General features: G+C 39.9%; 1 protein-coding gene across 1 annotated transcript in view; it reads right to left on the bottom strand.

Moving 5' to 3' along the window:
* Nucleotides 1-5422: 5422 nt before the first annotated feature.
* Nucleotides 5423-27284, bottom strand: part of srpk3 (SRSF protein kinase 3) — a 39274-nt gene continuing 17412 nt past the window's right edge. The window contains exons 8-18 of the mRNA XM_039800475.1: nt 24462-24627; nt 18781-18806; nt 18401-18493; nt 16784-16838; nt 12898-13116; nt 11769-11866; nt 11525-11632; nt 9427-9496; nt 9187-9316; nt 5763-5787; nt 5423-5506 (exon numbers count right to left, since the gene is read on the bottom strand). Coding sequence (XP_039656409.1) covers nt 5423-5506; nt 5763-5787; nt 9187-9316; nt 9427-9496; nt 11525-11632; nt 11769-11866; nt 12898-13116; nt 16784-16838; nt 18401-18493; nt 18781-18806; nt 24462-24627 — 1074 coding nt within the window. The remainder of the gene's footprint in view (nt 5507-5762; nt 5788-9186; nt 9317-9426; nt 9497-11524; nt 11633-11768; nt 11867-12897; nt 13117-16783; nt 16839-18400; nt 18494-18780; nt 18807-24461; nt 24628-27284) is intronic.

Below are 27284 nucleotides of genomic sequence, written 5' to 3'. Positions count from 1 at the left end.
TTTGTGTGCAACTGTGAAAATTGTGTATTTCCACACGCAGGATGAATAAAGGCATAAAATGAAATTATGGAATAACTCAAGAATTATGACACCGGTTCAGGTCAATGATGTTGGATGAAATCAAACCATTTTAAAACTGTGCACTCCTGACCTCTAGTGACTAAAGTCAGTGTAACATGCTATCATGCAACACACCTAATACATGTTTCAACTTACTCAGTTAATATCCACTCGGTGGAACATGGGAAAATAATCACAGTAAGGTCAAAAAGTATCACAGAGAGAGGGACCTGCAACCAGTAGTACCCATTTACAGTACACACACACACACACACACACACACACACACACACACACACACACACAAAAAAAATAGGAGTAGCACAAAAGTGCTATCAGCTGAAGGACTGCTGTTGGAGCTGACCCTGACTTTGAAAGTAGAAAGATTTTGGTAAATGGAGCTTCGATGGAATTGACATACTAGGGTTTAAATTGCTATACATAACACACCTAACCAATCAAATGTTTGAGCAAATTCTCCTATTCAGGGCACGGTTCATATTGTTATTAATCTGCCCGTTGTTCCAAAAAAGAAAGCCATGGGCTTCAGTAACATGTGAATTAGGGCAGCAACCAACTGCTTTTCATTGTTGTGAAATCTGATTATTTTTTTTATTAATCGATTAGTTGTTTGGTCTATAAAATGTCAGAAAATGGTGAAAAGTTTTTCCCAAAAGCCCAAGATCACGTCCTGAAATGTCTTGTTTTGTCCAAAACTCAAAGATGTTCAGTTTACTTTCACAGAGGAGAGAAGAAACCAGAAACCATCAATTTAAGAAGCTGAAATCAGAGAATTTAAAATACTCAAACTGGTTAATGGTTTATAGTTGGAGATTAATTTAGTAGTTGACAACTAATCATGAATTGAAGATAACTTATAACCTAATAACCTGTCATATGGTGGTAATACAATGTACTAAACTGAATGCTCAAACACAAAATACAAAGAAAACAAATTTATTCACAAGATTACGCATTTCAAAAAATGTCCAAACAAAACATTCCTGTCAATGAATATCACTTTACAATTCAAAGACACACATCGCTTTGTCTCTTTCAAACAACAGAACTAAAAGGGATAACAGATACTCACAAATCAGACCACATAATTAACACACTGCATTTACTGATAGAGACTTCCCAGAGGACTCATTGTAAAATTGAGATTTACTTACTAAGGGTTTATTTCAACCAAACCAGAGATTGTTGGAACAATGGAAAGACAAACCAAGGAGGCCTTTGATAGTTTTATTTTGTATTTGAAGGGTGTTTTACTGTCAGTGGTAAAAGAAGCACGATCCCAGCACTCTCCAGTAGATGGCGGTATTGCACTGCTGTTAAACTACATGAAGACGATGAAAAAGGCATGTGTGATGTGTCCTAAACTGCATCTCATAGCCCTTAAATTGCCTCCTTGACTCTTCACTTGCCTCCCTTCCTCGCGACTTAGTCCATTCCACCTAGGAGGCACGGGCAAGACGTGAAGAAATCATGGGAGGAGAGAGGCAACAAGCAAATGTGTTTTAGAGGAATGAGACGTCCTTTTTCTCTGAAGTGTCACGTAAATTCATCAGCTGTTTGGGCGGAGTTAGCAACTCCTTCAGCTGCACGGCTTCCGGGAAGGCTGCTCTCGTGTATCCTTGGCTATAGCTCCTCGATGATCCCTCCTCGATGCTCGCCCCTCTGTCCTCTGGGCAGGAATAAGAGCTTAGAGACGGCCTTCACCGAGGAGGGATAGAACAACAGAACAGCCGAGGACCGAGGAGTCAAGGAGCTATCAAATAAGAGCCAGGAGATGCAACGCTAGACATGTTATTATGGAACCCACGCAACTTCTACATAAGACCTGCCCTTTAATAGTATTCACACGCTACTATTGGCCAGGCGTCCATGCTCACGCGCAAAGTACGTAACCTGATTTGTTCAGAGGCCCGTTCAGAAAGCAGGTTTAGTGAAAACTCAGAGTTTGTTAACCCTGAGATGAGGGAAACTCTAGGTTTTCCGTTCCAGAAGAGGAGGTAACTTAACCTCGAGTCAGTTACTATGGTAACTGAGTCTGTGAACCTAACCTGGTCGGGAGCAGGTTTTCTTCAAGAAACCTCGAGTTTCTCTCAGTCTCCTCCCACTGAGAGGGAGGAGAAACTCATTCCTCATTCATTCATATATGTGTGTATCAGGCGCATTTTTAATGCAGTTTTATCTGCATGAATAAAAAACGTATTGGTTTATATTTGGCAGATTATAAAACGTTTTTTCTCAAACATGTCACGTCCTTTTGTCGACGATCCCATTGATGAAAAAGCTGTATTAATTCACAGAGAGTTTACGTCCGGTATTGAGTCCCGACTATAGATGTATTTTCATTTCCACATAACCGATTTGAGAGGTATTTTTATCACAGTCCATTAGATATGTAGATACCTTATCCGTCCTCATATCACTTACATCAACCATCGTGGACAGGCTTTAACATCCAAGCAGATTCTTTGTCGCATTATGTTTTTGCAAACAGCAGTTTTCTTAACAACAGTATAGCGGATCATACTGTAGGCTAATAGTAGGCTAAGCCACTGTATGCAGAACAATCAGAAAATTGTGACTCGCTCTGAAACGTTTTTTTAACTTTTTTGTAGTGTTCCCTGGACAGTAGAGCCATTAAAAGAAATACATCATTATACATTATAGTTATGTTAATGATCATGGTGCTGCAGCCTCAGAATGGGATTAGTATAGTTTACTTTTTCGCCCGCGGGATTGCACCTAAATGAAATTATAGGTGTAGGCCTAATACAATTCCAGTTTTCACCAGTAATATTATAAGTTAACTGTGATTAAATATGAAATTAATACACTGTGAATGTGTAGCTACGCATTGCTTCGAGCAGCAATTTTCTCCCACACCAATTCTCTCTCTTTTGCAGCAGCAGCCGCTGTCTTGCTTTTTAACGAAACACATGTTCAAACTTCGCTGTTTGTGCGCATGAGTATTTCCGCCGACCCGTTTGTTTGTGGTTGTTACCATGGTGAATCGTGAATCATGGCTCCATTCATACTGCCTTTTGTGCACAGCGTAACCCTGAGTGAACATACTCGAGTTGATTGAACCAACTCATATCAGCTGTTCTGGAACCGAAAACTCAGAGTTTCCCATCTCAGGGTAAATCAACTCAGACATCAGGGTTAGACTCAGAGTTTATTAAACCTCCTACCTGGAACGGACCCTAGGTCCTGTCCTCTGACCAGTCAGCTATCCTAACATTAACCACTTTCGAGGTCAATGCCTAACCTCAACCAATCAGGCTCCTTTGAGGCGGGACTTGCCTAGACGTTGAGTGGGATCCATAATAACACATCAGAGACGATTGGCCTAGAATCTGCTTGGCGTTACGTCAATAAAATAATAATAATTGATATTATTAGGACTTTGTCGTCAAATAAATTACATTTATGTTTTCAGCATCATTGTTGCAGTTCATTTGCAATTTGCTTTGTGTTGTTATGGCGGCAGTTACAGTTTGCTACTTCTTGGAGCGTGCGTGGCGTTAACGTTTTAGTACAGTTCACAACGCAACCTTTCCTTCGCCCACCACCACGGAATAACCAGCAGTGTAACCGAGGGTGTTATGGTTGTGTATGTTTCTGTTTCCTGTTTTATTTTGGTAGTCTGTTCTGTCTTGTCTTGTTTAACTTCCTGCCTTGTGTTTCCCGCCTTTGTAATTGTCTGCCCCACCCTGATTTGTTTCACGTGTTCCTGAGTCCTCGTGTCACCTGTCTCTTGTTCCTCGTTACCTCTTGTATTTAGTCTCTGTGTTTTCGTTGTCTGGTAGGTTATTGTAATGTTTTGGGTGTTTGTGTGTGAGTCTAACACAGTTGTCTCTGTGTTCCAGTTTTTCGGTATTCCAGTTCTTTTGCTTCCTCTATTCTGGAATGATTTATGCCTGCTGCCTAGAGGACTCCTTTGGTAGTATTTCTTTTCGCGTTAAATCCTCAAACTCACCACTGCCTGGCTGTCTCTGCATTTGGGGTCCTCAATTCTCTGAACTCCGTGGCCTTCAATGTCTTTTTTTCAGATTAGAGCAATAGCCCCTCAAATGTCTGAACCATCCTGTAAATACCTTACACCAGCTAACACATTTTACCCCTTCATTAATAAGCACATAACAACTTGGCCTTGTGGGAATTGATGAAGTAGTTAAAGGCATATATCATTAAGCTGAGAGAACAAATGGAAAAAAACTTGGGGCACTAAAATAATCACATGGAGCACATGAATTACTAATCAATCCCTCAGAAAAACGTGATTATGCGATTGCACAATTCAATGCATAATCAGTGCATAATTCAATGCATAATCAAGTCCACATATTTATCGCGGGGGGCGCATTTTTCAAATATGCCTCACTTTTTGCGCATAAATTTGCCAATTTCCAGCACATCTTAGCAGAAAGTTGAAAAATGTTGCGTTTACTTCCACCAAGAGCAGCCATTTTCCCCTGTTGCCATGGGGACGTTATGAAGTGACGTAATTACGCGCGACGTGAACATCATCAAAAAGCAGGGTGTTGGGGGGGAATCACTTTTTCTCTTTTTTTCATCTCAAACCACAGTTTTGCGAAGTTCCCGCAATTTTGCAAGTTCCGGCATATTCCATCGCATTTTTAAGAAAATGTGCCCGCGTAATCAAGGATTTTGGCCGCAACAATCAACAAAATAATTTTTTCTGGAAGGACAGACTAATGTTATGGTATAATTTATCAAATAATTTTGTCTGTAATATATAGAGGGAAGGTGGTTGCTACAATCATTAAATGACTGATGCCTTGACAAGCTATGAACATATACTCTTTTGAGATTTTGGTTTCTACGGAATGCTATACTTAATACATTTTTGAGAATATGGAAGGCAAATTCTCTTTAATAACCTCAGGTCAAACAAGATAGGTTGTTGTTCTTTTTAGTTTATATTTCCCTCCTCTCTTTCTTCTTCCGTCTTTTTTCTTCTCATTTTAGTTTTAGTTTATTTGCCCATCTTATTCTTTCATTCTCTGTTTGGAGCAAAGAGTTATTTTTCATGTGTTTTCACCTTGTTATTCCCTAAATTATCACAGAGACTTTAACATAAGAAACTTGCTAAACCCAACACATACATTATTCTTTGTCAAAGGGGAACACCCATATATCTGTCCTCAACTGACTTTGACAATTTTTTTTCTTATCTGTCTTATCTAATGAAAACATTTGTTCCGTTCTCTTCCTCTGGTTAGATCTGGTTTATCTGGTTCTGCAGATTAGCAATATTAATAACACATCGCAACTCAGGGTTGCAGTTCCAACATGGTGGACAGGAAGTCGTTGAACTGCGTCACTTGGTCCAGCTGCCACTGTGACCTCCAGCAGGACCCTCACGAGCCCAGGGCTTCAGGCTGGAGATGTGGCTTAGCTCCGCCTTTGAGACACAGACAGGCACAATAGAGGGGAAGACAGGATGGCATGAGAAGCTTTTAAAAGTCATGGTATAGTATGTCGAAAAAAGAAAGAAAAAAGTCACAGGTTGCAAGTCTCAAAGCCACTTCAGAATAATTCTCAAACACTTAGTTTTGGGCGTAATAGTGGAGATAAGGCAAGAAGTCAGTGCACTGAAAGTACCAGGATGTTCCCCCTAAAAACGGTCAAAGAGTTCAGTGTGGAACGATGGACACTACTCGCACTAAACGGGCGCCATCTGGACTACAAAGCGGAAAGGGGGAGGGACCAGGGACGTGGACCGGCAGCTGATTGGACGAACGCGTCACGTGGGTGTGGCTTCTCTCTGATTTCACAACAGAGCGTAACGGGCGGCTCGGTCAGAATACGATCTCATATTTTACTAAAATAGTTCACCGAAATGTGTTTCTGAAAACATTTTAAGAGAGAAATCGGCCGTGCAGTCTTCATTTCAGATCAACGAAGATCAGTTTAAGAGATTTTCGTCAGATTTTGAGAGGCGGCGAGCCGAGCCGACCGCTCGTCATTTCCGGTGAGTGTTTTAACGTAACCGTTCCTTTTGGGACGACACTAACCATCCAAAGTGGGCACTACGGCAGGAAGTGGTCAGTGACCATTAGCAGTGCACTGACAGAAGTATGTGGTTTGAGAGACAGCCATTGTATAGAATGTCGAAAAAATTACAAAAAAAGTCATAGTATAGTATGTCGAAATTCTTTTTTTTTTAAGTCATAGTATAGTATGTAGAATTTTTTATTTTTTTTTAAGTCATAGTATAGTATGTAGAATTTTTTATTTTTTTTTAAGTCATAGTATAGTATGTAGAAATTTTTTTTTTAAGTCATAGTATAGTATGTAGAATTTTTTTTTTTTTAAGTCATAGTATAGTATGTCGAATTTTTTTTTTTAAGTCATAGTATAGTATGTCAAATTTTTTTTTTAGTCCTAGTATAGTATGTCAAATTTTTTTTTTAAGTCCTAGTATAGTATGTCAAATTTTTTTTTTAAATCATAGTATAGTATGTAGAATTTTTTATTTTTTTTAAGTCATAGTATAGTATGTAGAATTTTTTTTTTTTTTAAGTCATAGTATAGTATGTCGAATTTTTTTTTTTAAGTCATAGTATAGTATGTCCAATTTTTTTTTTTTTAAGTCATAGTATAGTATGTCGAATTTTTTTTTAAGTCATAGTATAATATGTCCAATTTTTTTTTTTTTTTTAAGTCATAGGCCGTGCAGTCTTCATTTCAGATCAACGAAGATCAGTTTAAGAGATTTTCGTCAGATTTTTGAGAGGCGGCGAGAGCCGAGCCGACCGTTCGTCATTTCCGGTTGAGTGTTTTAACGTAAATGTTCCTTTTGGGACGACACTAACCATCCAAAGTGGGCACTCGACGGGAAGTGGTCAGTGACCATTAGCAGTGCACTGACAGAAGTATGTGGTTTGAGAGACAGCCATTGTATAGAATGTCGAAAAATTACAAAAAAGTCATAGTATAGTCTAATGAAATTCTTTTTTTTTAAGTCATAGTATAGTATGTAGAATTTTTTTTTTTAAGTCATAGTATAGTATATAGAATTATTTTTTTAAGTCATAGTATAGTATGCCGAAATTTTTTTTTAAGTCATAGTATAGTATGTAGAATTTTTTTTTTTTAGTCATAGTATAGTATGTAGAAATTATTTTTTTTAAGTCATAGTATAGTATGTCAAATTTTTTTTTTTTAAGTCCTAGTATAGTATGTCAAATTTTTTTTTTAAGTCCTAGTATAGTATGTCAAATTTTTTTTTTTAAATCATAGTATAGTATGTAGAATTTTTTATTTTTTTTAAGTCATAGTATAGTATGTAAAATTTTTTTTTTTAATTCAGCATGTATAGTATGTAGAATTTTTTTTTTTAAGTCATAGTATAGTATGTCCAATTTTTTTTTAAGTCATAGTATAGTATGTCCAATTTTTTTTTTTTTAAGTCATAGTATAGTATGTCGAAAAAAACAAAAAAAAGTCAAAGTATAGTATCCTCCTGAGACCCAGCCCATTGACTTATGTCCACTGTAGTGGACATTTGAGTTTCATTCCTCTCCTTGGAATCTTTTGTGCAAGTCTCTTAATTCCTGCTGTACTGTACAGAGGACATTTTGGGCTTTTCAGTGATGTGTTATCTGATTGGCTGGGAGGCCGGGAACCGCCTCTATCTTTCAATCCAAAATGGACGGCATAGGAACATAAGCACATTTCATGGAAAGATAAGAGATGAGTCAAATATTGTTTGTCTATGGTTTTGTTACTATGATAATCATATATTTCCGGTTCATTAAGGTGTTAGGAATCATATACTGAGTTCTGATAGCAACTACATTATGTATCTTTTGAAAAATTTGCCATTTTATGAATGTCAATGATAGTGGACATCAGGACTATCTTCATGTAAATAATGACTCCACATCTACCAAATGTGTTTGTTTTCGTACTCAAATTATCCTGTTGTCCACTACAGTGGACATGCTGTAAATAAATAAAAATAAAAAAATGTAATTGTAGGATGCTATTTTTTAACCTTAAACAGCTATGGAATCACAAAACATATGATTAGGAAAAAACTTATTTTCCTTGGTTCTCATGAGGGTATGTTGAAAAAATTTAAGAAAAATTCATAGTATAGTATGTCAAAAAAAAAAAGTCATAGTATAGTATGTCGAATCTTTTTTTTAAGTCATAGTATAGTATGTTGAATTATTTTTTTTTTAAGTCATAGTATAGTATGTAGAATTATTTTTTTTTTAAGTCATAGTATAGTATGTAGAATTATTTTTTTTTAAATCATAGTATAGTATGTTGAATTATTCTTTTTTAGTCATAGTATAGTATGTAGAATTATTATTTTTTTAAGTCATAGTATAGTATGTTGAATTATTTTTTTTAAAATCATAGTATAGTATGTAGAATTTTTTATTTTTTAAGTCATAGTATAGTATGTCGATTTTTTTTTTTTAAGTCATAGTATAGTATGTGGAATTTTTTTTTTTAAGTCATAGTATAGTATGTTGAATTTTGTTTTTTTTAAGTCATAGTATAGTATGTTGAATTATTTTTTTTAAGTCATAGTATAGTATGTCGAAATTCTTTTTTTTTAAGTCATAGTATAGTATGTTGAATTATTTTTTTTTTAAGTCATAGTATAGTATGTAGAATTATTTATTTTTTTAAGTCATAGTATAGTATGTTGAATTATTATTTTTTTAAGTCATAGTATAGTATGTCGAAATTATTTTTTTTTAAGTCATAGTATAGTATGTTGAATTATTTTTTTTTAAGTCATAGTATAGTATGTTGAATTATTTTTTTTTAAGTCATAGTATAGTATATTGAATGTAGAAAAAAAGCAAGCAAGGGTTCCAGTCCGACCTGTGATGGTTTTCCTGCATGTCTCCCCCCTCTCTCTCCCCTTTCATATCTCAGCTTTCCTATCCAATAACGGCAGAAATGCCCATAAAAATCTAAAAAAAATAATTTAAAAAAAGTCATACTATATGTTGAAAAAAAATAAATAAAAAGTCACAGTATAGTATGTTGAAATCTTTTCAAAAAAGTCATAGTATAGAATGTCGAAAAAATAAAAAAAACAGACAGACAGGTTGACAGACAGACAGACAGGTTGACAGACAGACAGTCTCACCTCTCCTGTTGAAGTACTCTCTGGAGTAGCGGCCAGACAAAGCGAACGGCAGAGGAATCGGTCCGAGCAGCTCGATGACGTGAGCGATGTGATCTGAACACAAAGAAGTCAAAATCCTACGCTGAAGTACTCTCTGGTGCGTTACTGTGTATTATACTGTGTATTATACTGTGTATTATACTGTGTATGATAAGGTGAAGTACCTTCGTCTCTGGTGTAATCTTCTCCTGAATGAGGTTCAAACAGGTAATCTCCCGTCGCCAACTCAAACGCCTGAAACATCAAACAGTAAATCTAAACTGGGGTTGGGTAGCGCAGTGTTTTTCAACCTTTGTTGAGCCACGGCACATTTTTTTACATTAAATAAATCCTGCGGCACACCACCAACCAAAAATCTTTACAAAATTACACATTGTAGCCTAAAAAGATCAGAATCTGCATTTTTACTTTTTAAAAATGTATCCATCGCTTTTGCAGGCTTACATCGATGATCTCGACCCTACTGCTTACATCGACAGTATATATATATATATATATATATATATATATATATATATATATATATATATATATATATATATAAAATGGACCAACGTCTCTGGACGGAGACCAGTGAAGGATATTAGAAGTCACTTTTCCGGTGATCTCTTGCTTTACTGAGCAGCCTCCAACTGAGCTTGAAGACGTAGATGTGACGTGAGCAACCTGTCTGAAAGTGTGAAGTCTTCTGGTAGCTGTGCCGAGAGAAATCTCAATCATTCCCAATCTTACAGAGACGGAGAGCGTAGGTATATGTAAGGAGATAACATAGGCACAGGCTAATTACTGATCACTAACATGCTAGTTAACATTAGTCATTAAACCTAAACAGCTAATGGAAGTCCAAACTGCCTGTGAGCTTCTCCTGTACTATACGGTAATTCCTCTACTGTGTGACAGTAAGTCTCGTGGTTATGACCCAATCGTTTAGCTTGTTATAAAAGACGGCTGCACGGAGCCATAACGTGAGCTACAAGGTAATGGAGCCTTTTATACATTGTCGTGTTTCTTTAGAAATGAACAACGGACAAATAGAGTCTTTAAACTCTTCAGATGTAAAGTTATTCTCTGTCAAAGTGACGTCAGAACGAATGGGAGTCAATGGGATGCTAACGGGAGGTGATGGCTTGGTAGCATCAAAATGGCGCCATAGGAGGTTCGAGTTCTGAAGCTTACCCCCCCTTGGTTTACATCCCGTCACTGTGGGATGCTCGCGAAAGGTGGCAGTAATTCTATTGTCTTAAATCAACAAGGTCTTTATTGCGCTATACTGCCACCTACTGACACAGAACAGTCTTATTTCTCTGCCAGTCATGATGATCGCAGGCACAGAAGCACAACAATGGCAAATTACTCGCAGTAACTCAATAAAAATGATTTGGACCAATTAAGTAAAATCAGATCATTTCTCATGGCACACAGGATGATCTCTCACGGCACACTAGTGGTTGAATATCACTGGTGTGGGGTTTGTTTTGTTTTTTCGATAACTGTGCTAAAGCGATACTGTAAAAAAAAAAAAAAAAAAAGTTACCTAAAATGTGCCTGAACTGACAGCTGGCGACATTAAAAGATGTCTTGTTTAATGCTGAGGCCATATGGTCACATTTAAAGGATTTATTTAAACCGTAATAGTAACGTATTTCACCAGTCAGCTGTTGAACGACAATAAGAAGAACCACTAGATGGCAGAAGGGAACTTTACAACAACATTGAATGCACCATGAGCTTCCGAGGTGCCCTCCCGAAGGCTAAACTCACTCAGCCAATAGTCAGCGAGGTCCTGTTTGTGGTATCTGCTGGCGTTTTAAAAACAAGCGCGAGTGGAGACGGCGGAGAGAGAGATATGTAGCATTTGGTAAGATGGGAGCAGGAATAATTAGATAATTAGGGCTGCTCGATTATGGAAAAAAATATAATCACGATTACATTTCGATTAATTGCACAGCCCTAGGAAAAATTAATACATGATATATAATATATAATAATAATAATAATAATAATAATAATGAAACATCTTTCCAGAAGTTAATGAGTAATCGTTAGGGCTGCACAATTAATCGCAACTACAGTATATCACAATCACAATATGGACTATAGTGTAATATCCAAATCACAGGGGAGGCTCAATATTTGTTAAAGGGAAAATGTGTGTCGTGTGTGTGTGTGTGCATGTGTGTGTCTCTGTGTCTGTTAGTGTGTGTCAGTATGTCTGTCTCTGTGTGTGTGTGTGTGTGTGTGTGTGTGTGTGTGTGTGTGTACCATGCAGGCGGTGCTCCAGATGTCAGCGGGCGGTCCGTACTCTGCTCCAATCAGAACCTCCAGAGCTCTGTACTGTCGGGTCTGAATGTCCTCTGTGAAATGTTTGTGCTGGAAGAGAGAGAGAGAGAGAAAAAAAAAAAAAAAAAAAAAAAAAAAAAAAAAAAAAAAAAAAGCCGTCTGATTGGTCAGATGTTCATACTAACACTACAGAGAGGAAGAGGAGAAGATGACGAAGGTGTCTCACCACCCAGCATGCATTTCCCAGATCAGCGATCTTCACTCGCAGTTTGTGAGCGTTCTGAGGATCCAGAGGACTGAGGACGAAGTCGGACGCACTGAACACTGAAAAACACAAACACCACATACATATATATACATACATAAATACACACATACATACATACATACATACATACATACATACATATAATTAAAATACCCCCACATCATCACATACCCTTCACCATACCTAGAGATTGGCATGGGGTACTTTCCATAAGATGCAAATCAAACCAGCTATTAGGCTAACTGACATAAAACCATGCCAATCTCTAGGTATGGTGAAGGGTATGTGATGATGGGGGTATGGTGAAGGGTATGTGATGATGGGGGGGTATGGTGAAGGGTATGTGATGATGGGGGGGTATGGTGAAGGGTATGTGATGATGGGGGTATGGTGAAGGGTATGTGATGATGGGGGGTATGGTGAAGGGTATGTGATGATGTGGGGGGTATGGTGAAGGGTATGTGATGATGGGGGTATGGTGAAGGGTATGTGATGATGTGGGGGTATGGTGAAGGGTATGTGATGATGATGGGGGGGCCAAGGGAACTTTATCAGGATGCATAGTATCCTGGATCCATGAAATAACTGGCCTTTCAAAATAAAAGTCTGTCTGCCTCTATGGGAATTTAACATAGGGGTGGACTGACTTATGCCCCCTGTATTTTAAGGAAGAACATTTATTTATTTACGATACATTATTCATTCACAAAGAAAATTGGTGTCCTTAAAGGTTGGATTTTTCCTAAGGGTTAGGGTTAATTAAGGCATTAAGATCAATTTCCAAAAGATGATGTTTTTATTCCTCTCTTTAGTCGACTTTAGCATGGGTTCCTAAACTTATGCTGAGCACTGTGTAATACTTCAAACAAAACATACTAAAGTAAATATATCCCCTCAGGGGAATTGTTCATTTACAGTTGCTCACGGTCAAATTTAAGACATAAGAGTAAGAAAAAAAACAAGTCAGTAAAATGTATAACATAACTGAGGTGTGTTACCATACAGTACTGCACCAAGTAATTACTGCATGTAATTATCCAAGAGTATCTACATTACAGAGATGTGATCTATCGCTGTGTTTTCTCACGGTCTCGTCCGCTCGAGTATCCCGACTGAGTAGAAAGCGCCGACTCCGACGTGGCCGACATCACCGAGCTGGAGAAGCCCGACAGGCCCGATGCGGGGCTGGAGAACCGCCCGGGGTCGTGGCCGTTACAGCGCTCCTCCAGCCAGGAGCCGGACGACTCAGGACTCGCTTTGCTGTTGGCTGCGGAGCAGGGAGGGTTTCCGTTCACTACCAGAGAGCCTGAGAGCAAAAAGAGTACGTTAGGGTTAGAGCTGGGCAATATATCGATATTATATCGATATCGTGATATGAGACTAGATATCGTCTTAGATTTTGGATATCGTAAAATCGTAATATATTAAGTGGTGTCTTTTCCTGGTTTTGAAGGCTGCATTAGAGTAAAGTGATGTAATTTTCTGAACTCGACAGACTGTTCTATTATTTGCCTTTTCACACTTTGTCATTTAATCGACATTTCTGATGATTATTTATCAAAAATGTCATTGTGTAAATAATATTTTGTTAAAGCACCAATTGTCAATCCTACAATATCGTCGCAATATTGATATCGAGGTATTTGGTCAAGAATATCGTGATATTTGATTTTCTCCGTATCGCCCAGCCCTAGTTAGGGTTCATACACATTTTAACCAATACTTTTCGGCAAATTTCCATGACTATGTGTTCCCGAAAATGTCAGTCGACATTATACAATAAGAATACTGATCTGTGTTAAAGTTTACCCTCAGAGGTTTAACTATAAAATGAATGATAATGTCTGTGGTTCATAGTGGGATTCATCATATGGGTTAAGAGGTTAAGATGACATGAAAATACATTTATTAATCACATATTATTATTAATCACATATTACTATGCTGTGTTAAAAAAAATTCCATGACTTTTCCAAAACTTTCTGGGTCTTTTTAGGTTTCCACAACCTTTCCAGGCCTGTTATGGAATTTGCATTTTTCAAATTCCATAACTTTTCCAGCTTTTTTCAAAGCGTATGAACCATGTTTATATGTCCGTAAGTCTGGATCAACGAGTAGTACATTTCCAGGATAATTGCCTGACATCCGGCGCCGACCCTTCCCCTCTCTGTGCGTCTCCGTTCTCTTCGGGACGCAACAACAAACTTCGAGCCAGCGAGCCGCACGCTGAAAATGTCAAGTTTTGAAGAAAATTTGGACGGTGCAACGAGGCAGATCTGCTCGGTTCTTTGTGGGACGGGGTGATGGCGCCGTGGATATTACACCTGCCTTTGGTGCGGGAGACCTGGGTTCGATTCCCACTGCGATACATCAACCAATGTGTCGCTGAGCAAGACACTTAACCAGGGATGTAAACAGTTAATTGACTATCGATTAATTGTCGATAAGAATTTACTCGATTAAATGAATTGTCGGCTAATTGAACATTGCAAACTAAGACCGTTAAAGTGCTTCTCACGGAGAGCCTGTCAGAGAGACATACAGCTGATAATTTAACTGACAAACTCAACCAGGCTGTGGAGTCATGGGGACTCACCGGGCTTGTAATAGCCTGTGTGCACGACAACGCTTGTACGGTCACCTTCCTCGGGGATGATTTAAGTTGTGTTCGGTTCTATATTTGAAGTTTTCTGGGCTAGTAATCTTACTGTTACCTTTCTCAGACCAAGGGGGATTATAAGTGTTGCTGCTAATGTTTCCACATAGTTTACCAGATTATTATATGTAGGCTTAATATAGTGTAGGCTAAGCCTACCCAGTTTGTTTAGATTTATATTTAAAATGTATTTTATGCCAGTGCACAATTATTTTTTATGTATTTTAATTTTCTGTGCATAATTTATTTTGTTAAACTACATAAATGCCATTATCTGTACCGTATCCCAACTGGTACAATAAAACATCAACTGAGCAATATAACATGCATTTTTATTCAGTATATAAGCAATATTTTGCTTTTTATGTTAAAGACACTATTGATACTGTGAGAAATTTACATTCTCAGGAAAAAAGCCGCTTATCAGTTAATCGTTAATCGATAAAGTCAATCAACTAATGATTAATGAATTAATCGATAATTTGCATCCCTACACTTAACCCATAGTTGCTCCAGAGGCGTGCAACCTCTGACATATACAGCAATTGTAAGTCGCTTTGGATAAAAGCATCAGCTAAATGACATGTAATATAACGGGGAATGATTGTAAAGATTTACAAAGAATATGTTTAGGTCATTTCCTCTCTAACTGGGAGGTTTTGGGACTGATTGGTGGGATTGCTGTGGATGAAGTACACACAGAGATACACTGGTAAGAGACAATGAAGTTTAACCATGTATCAGTTCATTTAAAGGCACACTATGCAAGATTTGTACCATAAAGGTATTATGGAGGATTTTCTTTTTCCGGGTGGATCATCAAGACTATTGGTCCTCCTAGCTGTCAATCATTCTGGCGCTATGTTTACGTAAGGCCGTGGTACGTGCTCGTCCCTAGGGTAGTTTTCGCTTTCTGCGCATGAATACTTTCAGGTGTATATGTGTTGTGAGCTACGAGTGTCTACGAAAGGTATGACAAGAAGAGAAAGGCCTCTGAAGAAAGAACCCGAGAGTGTTTTTGGGAGAATGTTTCAACGCGCTGGCGTGCGCTAAAAGCACAGGTTGGGCTCTCCACTGATGCCTCAGTCGCAAAGTTTCTACTCGACAGGTAAAGTTTGGCTATTTGGAGAAATCCATTTAAAATCACTGCTAGTGAAAGTAGATGTAAGCTCTGATTAGCGATGCTAGCCCTGGCACAAGTCACGCACCGCACAGACACGGTAAACATCTCAATTTGTGCAAAAGTGCAAATCTTCTTTCTGAAAGTAGCTCGTATGAACCATGCCGACAGCAACTTGTAAACAGTTTAATACACGTTTAATAGGCGTTCCCTCTCGGGAGCAGGCAGAGTGCTGCGCATGTGCATTTTTTCAAAAAGTGGAGAGGGCGGATCTTTTCTAAAATTCGTGAAAATCCTCCACTATACCTTTAATACAACAGCTTCAAAGTCATTTCGATGGTAAACGAACTCGTAGTAGGGCGAATCATCCCGATAGCAAAGTAGAGTAGTAGTAAATCTCCCGAGAATCACGACTTGCCTTACGGCACATACGTCGACAACATGCAAGAAGCAGCCTCTATGGAAGACGCTAGCGCGCGTTTCAGACGTGAACCATGGCCGGAGTCGACGAATGAAAACGAAGAAAGCGCGGTGGGAAGAGTCGAGGAAAAGAAAACGAGGAACCGACCGCGTGAGGAACCGGACGAGAGTCCCACTCGCTCAGGCTTTCACTCGTTGGCGAGAGCTAAAAAGCAGCAACGGTAACGTTGAATACAAGTACTCCACAGCGACTCTAGGGGTCGCTCTTTGACAAATATGTAAACTGCATAGTATGCCTTTAAATAGCTCACGGTACTGTATTGCGCGTGAGCTTAGCGCCGCTCAAGATTGATTACATGTTTGTGATCGGTATAAAGAAATGCAAACAACCCAGAGCCTTTTTTTTTGTATCTGTGGTGTGCAGCCAGACCTTCCTCCACAGCGCTGTGGAGGTAGAGCTGGGTATGCGAGACTACTTTGTCTGTGACACTGAGACACACACACACACACACACACACACACACACACACACACACACACACACACACACACACACACACACACACACACACACACACACACAAGATTACAAATAAAAATACCTTAAAAAATAGGGCCCTAAAGTGTTAAACTCCAGTTTGTTGTTTCAGAAATACAGATCTTTAGTCAGTCGGTAATGTGAATGAGATATTCTATCGGAGCACATCTCATGTTATGCAGCAATACTGATAAACACTGTGATACATACATACATGATGTATTTAAGTGTGTACTTACAGTTACTGTCTGTGTCCTCGGGTTGTAACAACACACCATCCTCATCCTCCAGCCTCTGAAAACACACACACACACACACACACACACACACACACACACACACACACACAGACACACACACACACAAAAGTCATACTTTTTAAGAAGTAAAAAGTTCTGGATCAATGTTTACTTCTTCCAACCACATGTTAAATTAAGAGTCAATGTGGATTTACATATTGCAATAATATCATAATCCTACAATGAATCATTGTGAAAACTAAACTTTCTAGATGCTGAGTTGTTACTTTGGCCAGGTCATCATCAAAAAAGCGAATTAGTACATTCCTGATTTTGTCCATGTTGATATCAGTTGCTTCATGTACATTAATTTAAAACTTTGCATTGTTTATCTGTTCATATAGCTAGCCGTCTAGACTCTGGGACAAGGCCGTTATGTTTAAATACCTGCCGTGCTGATTCCAGACAGACAGCTTTGTCAGGGCAGCTTGGGCTTCAGATAGCATCTACACAGTGGCCATCGTTAATGACAAATCATGTTCCGCTATCAACGTGCACACACGTATCGTTTGTATCACAGTCGGTCAGTAAAGGCGCAGTCGCACGCGTATGACAGAGTGCACGGACCGAAGCTTTGGGACTAGCATCTAATGACTAGCGAGCACCGTCTTACCGCTGCTGCCGTCCTGTGTCTTCCTTGAACATACAGTACGCTGCAGAAGCAAGCACCCTGCCTAATGGCTTCCCGTCTCCACCCTTTTCCTCTTGTGCTCTCTTCATGCCCAGCAGCATTTGTTTTTAACTCCCTTCTCAACTAAAGACTGCCAGGGGACTTCCTTTGACACACTGAGCGTCTCTCTCCTCTCTCTTTCAATTTGTGTGCATCCATGTCCCACAAAAACGTACTCCCCGGAGTCCATATGTTTGGTTTTTTTCGCCCAGCATGTTTCCTTGGATTAGGGCGGCACCGAAATCATGGTTGCAGCTGTCGCCGTGGTCCTGCTGCGCGCCCTGCTACACCCTGCTGCGTCCTGCTATGGGTCTTTGTAAATTATAGAGTGTGGTCTAGACCTACTCTATCTGTAAAGTGTCCTGAGATAACTCTTGTTATGATTTGATACTATAAATAAAATTGAATTAAAGCTGTATCTACATGCTCCAAGTTTGATCAAATTTGCCTCAATTGTTTTTTTACCACGTAAATTATAGTGTGGTCTAGACCTACTCTATCTGTAAAGTGTCTCGAGATAATTCTTGTTATGATTTGATACTATAAATAAAAATTGAATTAAAGCTGTATCTACATGCTCCAAGTTTGATAAAATTTGCCTCAATTGTTTTTTTTAACCACGGAGACCACAACGCACTCTCACTTTTCGGCAAAGACCCGCCCTACTTTGCATCCGATTGGCTAGAACTCGTTTCATTGGCAGGTGGAAGTTCAATGATTGGTTAAACCCAGCGCATCAAAAACAAATCCCATGTGGACTTTTTAATTTTTCTAAAATAGTCATACGCCGAAATCCGGTACAAGGCCCGAGTACTTTAAGCCCTGCAAATTCACATATATTGAAATATTAAATAAATTATAAATTAATTTTTGTATTATTACAGTACCTGTATATCCACCAGTCTCTCCTCCAACAGTTTCTGTTGACGCTTGGCTTTCCTTTTCAACTTCTTCTTCTTGTTCTTAGACAGCTTACCAACCTACACACACACACACACACACACACACACACACACACACACACACACACACACACACAGTTAAAGGTTGGTTTTGTCTTATTTTTGAAAGCAGCTGGAGAGAAATATGACATGCAACAAACGTCCCTGACTGATATCAAACCAGTGTCACAGTTTGGTTGTGTTTTAACCAATCAGCTTGCAGTTTTTTTTACTGCAGGTTAAAAAAAAGACACCTGAAACAAGTTCTCAATCTGAAATGGCAGTAACCAATGAGAACACAGCAGGCATCACACCTGGACACTTACCTGTGGATCCCTGGGAGCCATGCTAACTAGAGAGAGAGAGACACGTAGAGGCAGACAGACAGGGAGAGGGAGAAAGAGAGAGAGAACGGAAGATAACATCAGAAAACAGAGGAAATAAAGAGATGATGGAAAAATACAGAGATGATGGAAAAGATGGAAGAGTGGAGACAGACAGACAGACAGACAGACAGACAGACAGATGGACAGATGGACAGACAGATACGCAGACAGGTTAGAACTCTGTACAAAGAAATAAGAGGAAAAGTAGATTAGCTATGAAAGCAGACAGACAGAAAGTTGTCTGTCAAACTGAAGTCAGAATTACTAAAGAAAACAGAGAAACTGGGCTGCAACTATCAACAATCATTGTTGATTAATCTGTCGATTATTTTCTCGATTAATCGACTTAGTTTGGTCTCTAAAATGTCAGAAAATGGTGAAAAATGTGGATCAGTGTTTCCCAAAAAAGCCCAAAATGATATCCTAAAATGTCTTGTTTTTGTCAACAACCAAATATATTCAGTTTACTGTCCCAGAGGAGAGAAGAAACTAGAACATAGTCACATTTAACAAGCTGGAATCAGAGAAGTTCTACCTTTTTTCGTACAAAATGACTCAAACCGATTAATCGAAATAGTTGTCCCGCAGCACTTCGCAGTTTAGGTGGCCGCCTTAACACATGCCTGCCGCCTTAACTAAGCCTTCAAAAAACCAAATATATATATATATATATATATATATATATATATATATATATATATATATATATATCCACCGTGTTACTCTGTCCTGTTTGAGCGGCTGTAATGTAAGTGGCATCAACACTATGCCGAGCAGTGTTGGGAAAGTTCACTTTCTACATGAACTAGTTCAAAGTTCAGTTCAAAAATATTAAAATGAACTAGTTCAGTTCATAGTTCAAAATGTTTAACTAAGGTCACAGTTCCAAAAATGAACTAAGTTCATTGTTCTTTTTTTCCATATGTTGCTTCAGTTCAATGTCCCGTTTCAGGTCTGCTGTGTGTATGTTTTTATTATTGTGTTGTTGTGATGTTTGTGTGTGTCTGTGTGTGTATTGTTATTGATGTTGTGTCTGTCGTGTGTCTGTGTGTGTGTGTGTGTGGTATTGTGTTCTGTGTGTGTCTGTGTGTGCTGTGTGTCTGTGTGTATTATGTGTATTGTCCGTGTGTGTCTGTGTGTATTATTGTGTGTTATTATTGTTTATTGGTATTATTGTCGGTATTGGTATTTATTGGTGTTATTATTGTGTGTGTTGATGCGTCGTTGTGTGTGTGTGTATGTGTGTCCGTAGTGTGTCTGTGTTTGTGTGTGTGTGTACGTGTGTGTGTGTGTCGGTACGTGTGTGTGTGCCGTGATTATTATTGTGTGCGTACGTGTTATTATTATTATTGTGCCCGATGCGTTATTATTATTATTATTATTATTATTAATCCGTGCGTGTGTGTATTGATGTGTGTGTATTGTTGTGTGTGTGTGTTCGTATTATTATTGTGTGTGTGTGTGTGTGTGTCTGTGTGTGCGTGTGTCCGATGCGTGTCTGTGTGTGTGTGTGTGTGTGCGATGCGTTATTGTGTTATTATTATTATTGTCCGTAGTGTGTGTGTGTGTGTAGTATTATTGTCCGATACGTGTGTGTGTGTTGTAATGTTCGTTACGTGTGTCTGTGTGTATTATTATTATTATTGTGTATGTGTCCGTGCATTGTTATTATTATGATGTGTATTATTATTGTGTCGTACGTGTGTCTGTGTGTGTTATTGTTATTATTAATGTCCGTAGTGTGTGTGTTATTATTATTGTGTCCGTCATACGTGTGTGTGTGTGTATTATTGTTATTATTATTGTGTGTTTTTGTCCGTGCGTGTGTCTGTGTGTGTGTGTGTGTGTGTGTGTGTGTGTTTTGTCCCGATACGTGTTATTATTATTGTGTGTGTGTGTGTACGTGTGTCTGTGTGTGTGTGTGTGTGTGCCCGTTACGTGTATTATTATTATTGTGTTATTATTATTATTGTGTGCCCATTACATGTGTGTGTGTGTGTGTGTGTGTGTGTCCGTACGTGTCTGTGTGTGTGTGTATGTCCATGTGTGTCCGTGTGTGTGTCTGTGTTGTCTGTGTGTCTGTGTGTGTGTGTGCGTGTCCCGTACATGTGTGTGTGTGTGTGTGTGTGTGTCCGTGCGATGTCTGTGTGTTGTTTTGTGTGTCCATGTGTGTCCGTGTGTGTGTGTGTCTGTGTCTGTGTGTCTGTGTGTGTGTGTGTGTGTGTGTGTGTGTGTGTGTGTGTATTGTGTATGTGTGTGTGTGTGTTTTGTCTGTGCTGAAAGCCAGCAGGCAAAGTTTGCCCAGAAATGTCAGATTTTCTCCATCCTCAGCGCCCTCGTCATAAAACTGGTTTAAATGATCGTACGAAGCCTCCACGCTGCTTTCTGATTGGATGACCCATGTGGCGGTGAGACACTGCTTGGCTGCTGTTGCCAGATTGGGTGTTTTTCCCGCTACATATGAAGGCCTGTTTACGGTGTGTTTGAGCCCTGGTTTTGGCCTGGAAGGCTCTGTAGAAATCTGGCGCCCTATTGGACAAAGTTAAACTGAGAGAGCGTGGCGTTCACAGACAGCAGGATGAAGGAGTTCACAGTATCGTTCATCAGGCGGTAATACGGTACGTTACAGTTCACGTTCACCCAAAATATGAACCCAGTTCACGAACTATCGTTCAACGAACGCGTTCAGGCACAACACTGGCGGCGAGATACCACCAATCACAACGGAAAGAGCATTTGCCGGCGGTCGTTTATTCACATTTAAAAAAAGGGATAAATCGCCATTTCACCGTCACATGCTTCATTGTTTGTGGGAGTTTGTCAACAGATGTGCAGCTGGGGGCACGCCCAAGCAGAGCCAGGGTGAGTGGACTTACCGGAGCGTTGCCACATGGCGGGCAGAGAGCATTTCTATATGCATCTCTGTCCTGTTCTTCACATCAGTGAGGCTTTCTTCTCTTGTTTCAACCAAGTAGAGGTGTATAGTCCAGGTGCCAGAAAGTAGAAATCCTGTCCAGCAGCTGTCCCAACCATCACTAAACCAGCTCCTCTACCAGGTAGATGAGCTCGTTAGTGAAAACACCTGTTCTAGATGTAGAGGCAGATCCAAAAACATGGCAGGACTTTTACTTTCTGGCACCTGGACTATACACGTCTGCAACCAAGTGAATACATGACGAAGTGACTGGACCTATCCAGCACCTCTCGCGCCTGGATTCTCAACTTTGAGACACAGTTGTCTGTATTTTTTTAATCACTACACGCGGTTCACAACACACGGTTAGTTAGCGTAGTTAAACAATACACACGGTGAAATTACGTGTCCTGTTTTTATACATCACGTACAGTACAGACCAAAAGTTTGGACACACCTTCTCATTCAATGTGTTTCTTTATTTTCATGACTATTTACATTGTAGATTCTCACTGAAGGCATCAAAACTATGAATGAACACATATGGAATTATGTACTTAACAAAAAAGTGTGAAATAACTGAAAACATGTCTTATATTTTAGATTCTTCAAAGTAGCCACCCTTTGCTTTTTTTGATAACTCTGCAAACCCTTGGTGTTCTCTCAATGAGCTTCATGAGGTAGTCACCTGAAATGGTTTTACCTTCACAGGTGTGCTTTGTCAGAGTTAATTAGTGGAAGTTTTTCCCTTATTAATAAAAAAGAGGATAATGGCTACTAAAAATATAAGTATGTTTTCAGTTATTTATCCTGTTAAGTACACATTTTGATGCCTTCAGTGAGAATCTACAATGTAAATAGTCATGAAAATAAAAAGGAAACTCATTGAATGAGAAGGTGTGTCCAAACTTGTATATTATCTGCTTTGAGTGAGTGAAGCTACGGGCTGAGCTCTGTTATCTCAGAGCTGCGATGGCAACCCTACCGCCTTAACTAACAATTTTTCTGCAGGAAACCCCGATGATGTAAACATAACTTCCCTCCACACAGCGTGACGGTCACATCTTAGGCCGGTGAAGGACTGGCTGCGTGGCGTGAGCATGGCGTTTCCGTTGGGTGTCAGCTGCGTAGTGTCTTTGCACACAAGAAACGTGTCTGATGCAGCGCTGCTATTCTTGTCTGAACACATGGATGTTTCCCGTTGATAGAATGCACTCAAACAGTAGTATACTTCATGTTAAACATAAATATATACTGATTTGATTACAGCAAAGACAACATCGGCAGTATTGGCGGTAAAATAGGCTACGGTATTGACAGGTGCGACATTTGAAAATCGACAATAATTTTTTATTTTACATATATTTATATATATCTGCATTTATGTCAAAAACTCGAGACTTTCAAACATCAACATGTCATTTATTAATATGTATTTGTGTCAAAATGACATATAAACATCTTTTCCTGTTCTATGTTGCCTGGAAACGCTTCCAACACGCTTGCGTGTTGCATGAAAAATAGGCGCCGGTCCTATTTCTAGCACGCACGCGTTTTCGGCGCGGCTCGAGGCGCGTCTGAGACGTGCGCGTCACCCCACAGACACATTTAGCTACAAGAGACGGACACAAAGCGACAGGCTGCCGTTCATTTTCAACGGGAGTGGCTAGGGCTGGGCGATAAAACGATAATGATATGTCTCGCGATAGACACGTAATCAATATCAATAGAAAATGCGTTCGATAAAACGTTCGATAAGTTGTTTTTCTTCATCAGAAGAAACCAGAGGTTGTGAAGCAAGTTTGGTTGCATGAACAAAGGCACTCACTCTCTGGTAACCTAGCAACGTAGGGAGTGACACTCTAACAGCCAATCATGTAACAGTATCAAGTTTGGTTGCGCCACATCGCTGTCTCGTGTTCTTCAATAACAGAACCGGCCAGCGACAAGCGACGAGCTCGCCGCTGCCACGAGCAAGGTGGGGCCAAAATAGACAAGAAGTCTATTTTATGCAAATGCTGAGTGATGCGACAAAGAGACAGCCAATCGGAGTGAAGGGGCAGCGTGAAGTAGGTCAGTGGCTCGAGTCAAAGAAAATAATTCAAGGTGGTGGAAAACGCTTCAGGACATCGTTATTTCTGTTTATATCTGATATGTTTTGGCATTTTATCTCATATATTTTGTTACTTTTATCGAGAAATAAATACTTTTAGATCCAAAAACATCGTTCTTGTGACTTAACGATGCCTCTGAAGTGACTTTTAAGACGTGCTTGAAGGTAGCACCGGAGAATTAGTTTACTGTTGCCAAGCAACCAGGAGTAGGCTATAGGCACGCACCAGGAGCGCCCATCAAGCGAGTGCATGTCGCTCTCTTTTGTAGCTCATGTGACTGTGGGGTCACACAGCCAGCGTGCACGCTCCAACCTGTTACCATGGGAGCCGAAATAAAAACGACAAAATAAATAATAACCTGAGCCTGTCAGACGGAAACTGATGACGCAGAAATGCCCCAAGTGGTTACACTTAATACTGGACTAATTAAAAAAAAATAAAAATGTTGTTCCAATCAGTCACTTAGACACAAAAACATGGGAAAATAGGGCCTAGGTTAAAATATATAAATATAGAAGTTACCCTTTAATATTACCCCAGTATTTCCTGTTTTCTGTGTTGTTGTTCTAACCAATCACATGACTGCTCCTCACCTGATGACCCAGAAGGGGGCGGGGCTCCGGCTCTCTGCCAGATGGTCGCCTCGGCTGCCAGCTTCCTGATGTAAACCTCGTCGACGTCCAATAGGATGTTCTCTGGTTTGATGTCGGTGTGGATGATCTTACACTTGGTGTGGAGGTAGTCCAGACCCTGCAGCACCTGCAAGCACACGGCCCGGTCACTGGCGAGGTCAACGTGTACGAAGGCGGCGCCGAGATAAACGCCTCCGCGCCGCTGCGGTCACGTCACGAGTCGCCGTGTGTACATAGCCAGTCCTTCCAGAAAAATGCGGACTTTTTTGTGATCGTTGCGGGGCAAAAATCCTTGATTATGCGGCACGTTTCCTTAAAAAATGCGATGGAATATGCTATATGTGATATTTATGCAGTTTTATGCGAAGATATTGCGGAAACCCCCAACACTCTGCTTTTCGATGATGTTCACGTCGTGCAATTACGTCACTTCATAACGTTGCCATGGCAACAGGGGAAAATAGCTGCTCTCGTGTGAAGTAAACGCAAAATTTTTCAACTTTCTGCTGAGATATGTTACGGGACTTTTTTGCAACGAAAATGTTGCGATTATGAAATCATGCAAAGCTCCGCATATTTTTTATTTATTTTTTTATTTCGCAGCTTTACTGCCTCTTTTTTTTACATTCCATATTTTCTGATGTAAAAAAACTTTTAAAAAAACGGGTCAAATTTGACCCGAGGACAACATTTGGGTTAAAGGTGCACTATGCGTTCCTGCATGACGTCACTTCTGTTGACGTTCCAAGTAAATACTTGACAGGCAGCTAGCAGATAGTGAGGAGATGTTTTTTACAGTGTGTTCAGGGGACAGACAGCTAGCAGATAGTGAGGAGATATTTTTTACAGTGTGTTAGGGGACAGGCAGCTAGCAGATAGTGAGGAGATGTTTTTTACAGTGTGTTCAGGGGACAGACAGCTAGCAGATAGTGAGGAGATGTTTTTTACAGTGTGTTAGGGGACAGACAGCTAGCAGATAGTGAGGAGATGTTTTTTACAGTGTGTTAGGGGACAGACAGCTAGCAGATAGTGAGGAGATATTTTTTACAGTGTGTTAGGGGACAGGCAGCTAGCAGATAGTGAGGAGATGTTTTTTACAGTGTGTTAGGGGACAGGCAGCTAGCAGATAGTGAGGAGATATTTTTTACAGTGTGTTAGGGGACAGGCAGCTAGCAGATAGTGAGGAGATATTTTTTACAGTGTGTTAGGGCAAGAGCAGCTAGCAGATAGTGAGGAGATGTTTTTTACAGTGTGTTCAGGGGACAGACAGCTAGCAGATAGTGAGGAGATATTTTTACAGTGTGTTAGGGGACAGGCAGCTAGCAGATAGTGAGGAGATATTTTTACAGTGTGTTAGGGGACAGACAGCTAGCAGATAGTGAGGAGATGTTTTTACAGTGTGTTAGGGGACAGACAGCTAGCAGATAGTGAGGAGATATTTTTACACGTGTGTTAGGGGACAGGCAGCTAGCAGATAGTGAGGAGATGTTTTTACAGTGTGTTAGGGGACAGACAGCTAGCAGATAGTGAGGAGATATTTTTACAGTGTGTTCAGGGGACAGACAGCTCAGCGATAGTGAGGAGATGTTGTATTTTACAGTGTGTTAGGGGACAGGCAGCTAGCAGATAGTGAGGAGATGTTTTTTACAGTGTGTTCAGGGGACAGACAGCTAGCAGATAGTGAGGAGATGTTTTTACAGTGTGTTAGGGGACAGGCAGCTAGCAGATAGTGAGGAGATATTTTTTACAGTGTGTTAGGGGACAGGCAGCTAGCAGATAGTGAGGAGATATTTTTTACAGTGTGTTAGGGGACAGGCAGCTAGCAGATAGTGAGGAGATATTTTTTACAGTGTGTTCAGGGGACAGACAGCTAGCAGATAGTGAGGAGATATTTTTTACAGTGTGTTAGGGGACAGGCCGCTAGCAGATAGTGAGGAGATGTTTTTTACAGTGTGTTCGGGGGACAGACGGCTAGCAGATAGTGAGGAGATATTTTTACAGTGTGTTAGGGGACAGGCAGCATAGTGAGGAGATGTTTTTACAGTGTGTTCAGGGGACAGGCAGCTAGCAGATAGTGAGGAGATGTTTTTACAGTGTGTTCAGGGGACAGACAGCTAGCAGATAGTGAGGAGATGTTTTTACAGTGTGTTCAGGGGACAGGCCAGCAGATAGTGAGGAGATGTTTTTACAGTGTGTTCAGGGGACAGACAGCTAGCAGATAGTGAGGAGATATTTTTACAGTGTGTTAGGGGACAGGCAGATAGTGAGGAGATGTTTTTACAGTGTGTTCAGGGGACAGGCAGCTAGCAGATAGTGAGGAGATGTTTTTTACAGTGTGTTCAGGGGACAGACAGCTAGCAGATAGTGAGGAGAGTATTTTTACAGTGTGTTAGGGGACAGGCAGATAGTGAGGAGATGTTTTTTACAGTGTGTTCAGGGGACAGGCAGCTAGCAGATAGTGAGGAGATGTTTTTTACAGTGTGTTCAGGGGACAGACAGCTAGCAGATAGTGAGGAGATGTTTTTTACAGTGTGTTAGGGGACAGGCAGCTAGCAGATAGTGAGGAGATGTTTTTTACAGTGTGTTCAGGGGACAGACAGCTAGCAGATAGTGAGGAGATGTTTTTTACAGTGTGTTAGGGGACAGACAGCTAGCAGATAGTGAGGAGATATTTTTTACAGTGTGTTAGGGGACAGGCAGCTAGCAGATAGTGAGGAGATGTTTTTTACAGTGTGTTCAGGGGACAGGCAGCTAGCAGATAGTGAGGAGATGTTTTTTACAGTG

The sequence above is a fragment of the Perca fluviatilis genome, chromosome 5, assembly GCF_010015445.1.
Source record: "Perca fluviatilis chromosome 5, GENO_Pfluv_1.0, whole genome shotgun sequence".
Lineage (NCBI taxonomy): Eukaryota > Metazoa > Chordata > Actinopteri > Perciformes > Percidae > Perca > Perca fluviatilis.
The sequence above is the reverse complement of the archived record's forward strand: the minus strand, read 5'-3'. Positions and strand labels throughout refer to the sequence as shown.